Raw genomic sequence first — 8,826 nt, 5'->3', positions numbered from 1 at the left:
TGGTTTCTGTGCTTGTAGATTGCTAGCATTAATTGATAACTTTCATCCAAGTATGCTCACTTCTGGCTTTAAAAAACACGGCCTTGGCCAACATGCTAATGCAGAGTCTTAAAAAACTGGTGGCAGTGGGCAGTACCACTCAGCCTCCTAGTAGATGTACCTATGGCAGGGGTGTCCAACTCCAGGCCTCAAGGGCTGGTGCCCTGCAAATATCACCCTGGGTCAACACACCTGAATCAAATGATTAGTTAATTACCAGGCCTCTGGAGAAATTCAGGACATGTTGAGGAGGTCATTTAGCCATTTAAGTCAGCTGTGTTGGATCAATAACACATCTAAAATCTGCTGGACACCGGCCCTTGAGGCCTGGAGTTGGACGCCCCTGACCTATGGCTTGAGTTTCGAAATCTTACGTTACCTTGTTCACAAGTTATCGCATTCACAAGATTTTTAGAAAACTTGACCTCTGACCTTAATGGTCAAGGTCACTGAGATTAGAATTCATCCGAGAATTTAAGTAAAATAAATAAAAAATAAAATTGTTATTTATATAGCACCTTTCAAGACAGAATCAGAAAGTGCTGCACATAAGATTACAAGTCATAAGAAGATTTAAAAAAGACAAAATAAAACAGGCAAAAAATTAACCAAAAGCAGTTTTAAAAAGGTGAGTTTTGAGTTGTTTTTTAAAAACAACCACCGAGTTCTTAATGTATGAGGGAGAGAGTTCCACAGTCTCGGGGCCACAGTGGCAAAAGCTCTGTCACCCTTATTTCTCCTCTTAGTCTGTTTTATAGCAAGTAAGCCCTGATCAGATGACCTCAGGGACCTGCTGGGGACATAGGGCTGTAGCAGATCAAAGATGTAGGCTGGTGCCAGTCCATGCACAGCTCTGTAAGTCAAGACCAGGATCTTAAAATTGACTGTAAATTCAACAGGAAGCCAGTGTAACTGAGATAACAACGGTGTCACATGTGAGTACTTGGAGGATTTTGTCAAGATACATATATTTATCGACAGATAAGCTAACAGCAAAATGACCACTAAGTCTTTTTTTTTTTTTTTTGTTCATATTTCTGGTACAAATATGACAGCCCCCCCATATAAAGGCACTGCTCTGGTATAGATTTCAATGCAAAGCTATTAAATTCTAAGTTTCATCACATAGACTTCACTGGAATCCAGTTAAAGCTTAACTGGTCATGACTAACATCTTGTAAGCACTTAAGGTCCACAAGTTCAGTCATCTGCAGAGTTGTTCCTCAGTCAAGGGAACATTTTAAAATCACATTTTTGACAAAAACAAATCACACATTTGTTAAATAGGGATGTATAGTTGTATTACATTTATTGTTACATAGCAATCATTAAGCAGCATGAACAATTTCGTAATAAAATAAAAAGCATCTTTTTTTCAAACAGGCAGCAACTCCAGGTGCCTGTTGTTAAGTTAACTGACATCGGTCATTGAACTTCTGTGAGTCACTAATCATGTAGGCTAAAAGTAAAATCAGTCAATCATGTTTTATTGTGCTACACATCACATACTCCAAAAGGAAGGTAATATAAGGAAACAATGGCGGGCAGTAAAGAGTGAAGAAAGGTTGTGACACCTTTGGATCACTGGTATAAACTCCACTTCTATCGAGCTTTAGGCTCAAGGACATAATTACCTGTTCTTTATGACTTTTTTTTTTTTTTATTGTGGTGTTTTTTTTATGTTCTGTGCTTTTGAAACTTAAATTTCTTTGAAAGTGGTGGACACAAACAGAAGACACTTCAAATAGATTCGTGTTAATATAGAAATACAAAGGATGTTAGTTCTGTAGATGAAGAAGGAAATCACTTGTATTAATGTCTTTTTGAAAATAAATAAAATGTGATTTACAAATAAATACATAGAAAGACAAAGCAATTAATTTATAAAACAGGACAAATTACAGATAATTATAGTGCAATGAAAAATCTACCTGATCATCTTGGAATTATGAGAGACCTGTTGGCTTTCAAGTATCCGGATTGAGATTAAACCATTTCAACAAGCATTAAACTGGATTTGGTCATTTAAGTTTTAGCATTTATCATCTTTATGTTTTTCCTATCAAATATATTATGAAATGAAAAATAAATATTTTAAAGTGTAAACAGAAAGACCTTCAAATATTTACAAATATGTAAACTAAATTTGAGACCATCTGATAACAGACTGCTGCTAATTGCATTGTGCTTGAAGTTCACCTTATAAGACACACACACACACACACACACACACACACACACACATTATTTCGGATGAAAATCAACGTACAAACCTTTTGCTCTGCAATTAGTGATTAAGAGGTTGATTAATACTGATAAAGGATGACTCTCTAGATGAAATCTTAAACATAAAACAGACAAAGACAAACATTGGCTCCCACATTTTGGGGATTATTTGAATGTCTTTGGTTTATCTTAAAGACATCTCCTTCCCTGAATCTCTTCTGCTTCAGACTGGTGCAGTCTATGAGGTCGCTGTAGAGGCTCTTTCTACATGATAGCAATATTGTTGCTGTGCTCTTTCAAAGCACGCTGGATGAGGAATGGTCCATGTAATAAAAACAAATACAAAACATGTGGTTTGAGGCTGCATCAAAGCTTAAAATGAAGGTCTAGGATGACTCCCGTTGAGGTGATGATACTCCTGGTTTAAGGCATCGTAGTTGAGATATGTTGTCTACTGCTCCTTCTCTATTGTCACAGAGACAGTCTGTCCGCCATCTAAAAGGAAACAGTATACACAAAAGATGTCTCAGGATGGGTTGTTTATTGAGCACAAACAAAAGCAATTAGGACACAAAAGCATGAAATTGTGAGAAAGGGCATAAGTAACATACTCATTTTCTCTTTGCTGCCATCTTCTGTGTGCTGAACATTATTGCTAAGGACATACGGGTTAGCTTCTCCATCAGCAGGACTACAATTAAAGTCAAACAGAAATTAATTCAAAGTAAATAAAATTGAAGCCTCTGATATTAAAGATTTGAAAGAAATAGAAAACTTACCCTTTGCCATTCTGCTGGAGGACACTGTTTGCTTGCTCAGGATCTATCTGTACCAATCTGGTGACAAAGGAATGCCCATCTCCCTGACTGAAAATACAGAGAAAAAAAAAATATATCTTCATTGTTTTTTTTTTGTTTTTAAATATATTTCTGACACTCCATGAAAGTAACTTTAATTAAAAAAGCTGGATAGGTCTGTTAGTACAAAACCAATTAACCTCCCATACTGAGTAGGCATGCACTAACACCATCTGCATGCGTACATCATTTATTCTGACTGACATGAAGTGGGTGAAAGTTTGGGCGTGCATCAGCTTTTGCCCCCTCACTTTGACTCTGTGATCCATTTTGTTAGTGACCATTTATGGAACTTATCGGACGATCCATTTTTAGTGACAAAGCATATCACATGAGAGTAGACTCACCTTGAGAAAACAGGGAAAAACCAGTACTTTGCCTGGTCTCCAAACACCTCAGCTACATTTCTGCTAAATCCCAGAGAAAACCCATTTTTATCCGGCCCATTTGTGAAAAAAGGAGCCCTAAAAGCCTCTAAAAATGGAGGGAAAAACAAACAAACAAAAAAACGACAAGAGTTAGCCAGTGGTGTTTTTTGTAGAAGTGGAATTAAACAAAGTATGTATTTATAGTATTAATTTACCTATAGTGGTCCTGTTCTTTCCCACGAGCCACAGATGGTATCCGAGAAGTGACACGATGCTGATGAAGAACAAGGCCGCCACAAAGAACAGAAACAAGATATGGAATTTGGCGTGGGTGTCAGGCAGCTGTTTCTTTAGAATGAAGGGAAAAAACAAAACACACTTTTAGCTGACTAATCGTGACAGTCCTGAGTCCAATTATGTGGAAAATGAAACAAATTGATACTACTTTGTTTCCTCAGTACAACAAAGTCTTGCATGGAAATAAAATACTGTTTCACTGCTGGACTATGTGACAGGACCCACTGTCTTGTGTAAAGTGTGCTGCAGAGAATCCCCTAAAAATAGCAACAGGTTGATACTGATACACGTGGTGTTCACACCACTAAATGTCATGCAAACACCACGAGGAGGTTCATGTACTTACGGTCCAGAATTTGATGAAATACTGGATGACTGTTGCACAAATCACTACACAGTAGAGTGACGCATAGGACAAAAACAGGACAAAGTACTTGTAGTTTGAGAATCCAACACAGTTATTCACCCTGAAAGAAGATGACACCACAACAACAGGAAGGAGAAAAAAAAAAAAAAAGAAAGAAAAGAAAAAAAAGAAAGGGGGTGCTGAATAACATTATGACAATAGCCATGGAAAATATAGCTGAGATTATGTATGTATGTATGTATGTATGTATGTATGTCCATCTTTTTTCCCCTCCCCCAATTTCTCCTAGTGGACCCAACCTTTGCATAAACATTGTGATGTACCAACATCTATATGAGTTATACAAATACTTTATACAAACCCAGTAATTATATATATTTGCAAATTTGACTGTTTTATTGAGCACCAAATCTCAAATTAGACTGTATCACAATACAACATATCATAGTGTCATACCATAATGATCATAGAGTATGTATATTCAGTGTTGGGGAGTAACGGAATACATGTACCACTGTTACGCATTTAAAATACAAAATATGAGTAACTGTATTCCATTACAGTTACCGTTTAATAGGTGATATTCAGAATACAGTTACTTTGTTGAAATGAATGGATTACGCGGCGGTATTTTCCTGTTTCATAAGGCTATGCCCTCTCCACTTTTGGTTTCCACGCTGGTGGAAACCCAAAATAAAACACACATTAAGAGGCTCTAATGTCTGTGTCTCAATCTCGCGGCCCATGTCACCCCTACTTGCAGCCCGCATAATGACGTGAAGAATTTTTTTTTTTTTTTTTTTTTAATTATTCACAAAATTTACTTAATATGAAGGCAATAGGCAGAGTGTTACAGGCATAGCCCTAAAGAATGTAGCCTCATGGACAGTGTAGTCCGTGCTGCAGGAAGAATGGCCTGCCATACCAGTTATGTGTCTGGGAGCGCGAGGAGAGAGAAAAAGAGTTGAAAAGTACGAGCTGTCACCGACCAGAAACGAGAGATGGAAGCGTGTAAATATAATAATAACCACTGCAGCCAAAAAGAGTGGGTGACAATCCCAGTTGTAAGTAAGCCATTAAGACTCGACTGTACACTGTGTTCGTGTTTTCCTCTCAAACAATAAGTTGGAGCAGCCTTTCAACGCCTCTCTGTCTCTTGCTAGCAAAGGTGACCGAGACAACAAAGTAAAGCTAGTTTTCGGCTACGAGCCCGACATATTAGCCAGAGGTCCCTTTACGGTTTTACACCTTTACGGTTCGGAGCCGCGGACCCATTTTATATACGCGCGGAATAGTTTCTATAAGAGATCGCTGCAAAAAGTGCAGCCTTACATGTCCACCCTACTGTTACTCATTTTTTTATATTAAGATTTAAAAATCTAGTTGGTATTGGAATTGGTATGGCGAATAACCTTCAGTAAAAGTAATAAATCACACAGCAATAGCACATTCATGTAGTTGTAAAAAGCACGATAATATATTAAGTAATCCAAAGTGTTCAGAATACGTTACACTCACTGAGTAACGGAATACGTTACAAAATACATTTTGGGGCATGTATTCTGTAGTGGAATACATTTTAAAAGTAACCTTCCCAACACTGTGTATATTCCCAATCTCCCACTATGCACTGCAAAGTGGGGTTTGATAGTAATATTAACAACAGTAATAAGACTAATGTTCAATTAATGTTCAAGAATTTAAACAAAGAAGTTTAATCGCAAAGTAAAAACAGAATATCATACCAGGGGCAGTGATGGTCCATTTTCAGCACACACCTTGAAAAAAAAAAAAGCAAGAACAACAATGTGCATCCTATCAGTACCATCCAGTATATACCAACATATTGATCTTTTCACTGACCCAGTAAACAAAAACAACACATTTGATAAACCCTTATTAAGATATTAGTTTTCCATATTATCACTTTCCTAAAAAAAAAAAAAAAAAAAAAAACACATTTAAAAGTATTCTGTAACGTTTCCTGAATTTCTATTGCCAGAAGAAACTACTTTAGGGTGGATGTTTTAAAAAGATCTTATTCAGGATTGTGTTGATAAAGTGTGGACACTTAGAGAGGACTCACATTTCACAGGTTGAACAGTGATGGCAGCGATCAGGCTTGATTACCTGACAGAAGTCGCAGTATCTGATGGCTAGAGAGAGAGAGAGAAAAAAAAAAATTAACTGTATACGTGCTGGATATTCTTAAAGCATATTCGTTAAATCCCCCTGTGAATCCAAGCGGGTCACATCCTGACTTTTAATTAGCAGGGGAGCCAGAAGAGAAAGCAAGGTGCACCTGAGTCTAATTAACCCTCCTGACACAGGCTTTTCCGTAAACACAGCACAGACAAGCCTAGTATGTATTAAACTGAGAAACAACCAGAGAAGACACGTGATTGTCATTTGTAATGCTTTTGCAATGTTGATGGCTGATGATGAAAACTTTTGTGCACTTCCTCTTTTGTCAGAGCAACATTTTGCTAACAGAGTTTTCCCTGATGGTGTGTAAAACAAAACAAAGCACAGTCACTTACTACACTGTATCTAAAGCCATACCTCCTCCAGTTGTGCGTGTGTACACGGGTAAATTCCTCGCCACTTTCTTCAGAATCTCTTGTTGGGCCTCAGCTCGCTCTTCTCTCTCATACAGCTCCTTCTCTGCCCTGGGTAGACTGAACTGACAACAGAAAAAGAAAAGTGTTCAGTGTTTTGTTTATTTCCTCTCTTCCGCTAAGCGAGGAGTGTGACAGAAGCAAACTTACTGCTTTTGAGGGATTGGCTGGTTTGGACCAGATAGTTTTCCAGTAAGCCCATATGAACATGGCGAGGAAAATGTGAAAGATAACCAAGTAGCTGACTGTTGTAGAAAAAAAAGAAAAGAGGGATCCTTAGCGGGAGAGAAATAACAGCATCAAATATGAGTGAGTGTGTGTGTGTGTGTGTGTGAGGGCAATACTTACTTCGTTCAGCATTATTTGGGATTGTATCTATAGGAAGAAGGTAAAGTATATGTGTATATATTAGTTAGGAGTAATACATGACTACACATCCCCCACTTCTCTTTCTCTTCCTCACACCATGTTGCAGCAGCCTGGCACGGCCAGCAGTGACCCACCCACAACAGAGAGCTTTGTTTAAGCATCAGCAGGGATGTCCCTGTCCTGACCACAGCCGCAACACAGAGACATGCTGATACTGGTCTCATCAGCTCCCGCCTGAATCAAACTATTTAACTTAGCGTCTGTGTGTGGGAGCAGCACAAATCACACGACACACAACTTATTAAAAACTGCTGAAAAAAAATAGCATAAACACTTAGGACTTACTCAGGAACGCGCCAAATAAATTATGTTTACTAGAATTCAAGTTACAATTACAGAATCCACTCCTGGAAGTTAAATATGTAAAACGGGTACAAACAAATACAAATCAAATTCCCTTTTTTTTTTTCCTCCTGAAACGACAAGTTGTTAAAATTTAATATTGAAAAATCATTTTTAAACTGCTCAAAATATGTTTAATTACAGATAAATACACACTAATAGCATCAAAAAGTCACGGACTAGATTTTAAAGCTGGCTCGGAAGCACCTCATTTATTGACACCCCAAAACTATATAAAATAACAATAACAATAACAACAACAACAGCAGCAGCTAGTAAATATATCTAGTAAACTCAGAAAGTTTTAACATGATTAAGCAACACACAAACGACAAACCCTTTCACAGTCAATCCACTTTTCTATTTTTATGATATCCGTTATTTGACCCATTACGTCTGCCCTAATGGAGTGATTAATTATTAACGGAGAAAAGTAGTTCCTCTCACTGGAGGGGAAGAAAAAAGTAGACAAACGAAGCTGTCATGAAGAAAAATAACAATTTGTGTAAAATATTTCCATGAAAAGGAGAGACAGAAATATGTGTTAATATTCGCCAAACGTTTCATCGCATTACGGAGTGTGAAGCCAGATTTTAAATCTTCAACTAGCTCATCAAAGTTTCAAACCCTGTCACTGTCAACGCACGCGGCCGCTAAAGGTTTATAAAGGTGAGCGCACTTACAGACACACAGCTCGACAACGTAGGCGTAATAGGACCAGCCGACGACCAGGTTAATAAACAGGACAGGTACCCAATTCAGAGCCCGTTTACAGCACCTGAGTGCGTGAGAGGGCGCCATCTTTAATCCGTGTTTGACATTAGCTGACGGTGACGTCACAACCACGGCTTTTAAATGGTCCAGCCAAAGATGCATTAGGGTCAAGATACTTCACCGCAGTGCAGGCGACGAGGAACGGAACGTGGATGTTTTAGTTGTTCAAAAAGTGAAATTTAAGTATATTTTTAACGCACCGTTCGTAATCATTCCTCTCAGCAGAGAAACAGTCATAATAAAACACAGTGGCAGCTAAAGTTGAGGTCTTCTTAGGGCGTATTGAAGCATGTCAGCCTGTTAACCCACAACATTGAAATCATGACTCTCACAATCTTTGGCTAGTTAGTTTCCTCGTGATATGCTCAGACTTTTGTATTTATGAGTAAGAATATGTTGAAAATAAACAAAAAACAAGCAATTTTAGGCCACTCATTAGGTTTAGTAAACCAGAAAAAAAGTCAAACAGAATAGGTCAAAGGTTTCATTTGTTTGTTCATTTATTATTT

At 37.9% G+C, this 8,826-nt stretch overlaps 1 protein-coding gene across 1 annotated transcript; it reads right to left on the bottom strand.

The window, feature by feature from the left end:
- Positions 1 to 1,329: 1,329 nt before the first annotated feature.
- LOC101466084 (palmitoyltransferase ZDHHC20-A) lies at positions 1,330 to 8,381 on the bottom strand. Its single transcript, XM_014410431.3, has 12 exons — positions 8,227 to 8,381; positions 7,121 to 7,147; positions 6,923 to 7,017; positions 6,717 to 6,837; positions 6,241 to 6,310; positions 5,900 to 5,932; positions 4,134 to 4,254; positions 3,706 to 3,838; positions 3,470 to 3,596; positions 3,045 to 3,131; positions 2,877 to 2,956; positions 1,330 to 2,760 (listed from the first exon to the last, which is right to left on the bottom strand). Exons 1-12 carry the CDS (start codon positions 8,342 to 8,344, stop codon positions 2,717 to 2,719), a joined length of 1,056 nt encoding a protein of 351 aa, XP_014265917.2. The 5' UTR covers positions 8,345 to 8,381; the 3' UTR covers positions 1,330 to 2,716.
- Positions 8,382 to 8,826: the final 445 nt, after the last annotated feature.

The sequence above is a fragment of the Maylandia zebra genome, linkage group LG10 (genome assembly GCF_041146795.1).
Source record: "Maylandia zebra isolate NMK-2024a linkage group LG10, Mzebra_GT3a, whole genome shotgun sequence".
In the NCBI taxonomy this organism is placed as follows: Eukaryota; Metazoa; Chordata; class Actinopteri; order Cichliformes; family Cichlidae; genus Maylandia; species Maylandia zebra.
The sequence above is the reverse complement of the archived record's forward strand: the minus strand, read 5'-3'. Positions and strand labels throughout refer to the sequence as shown.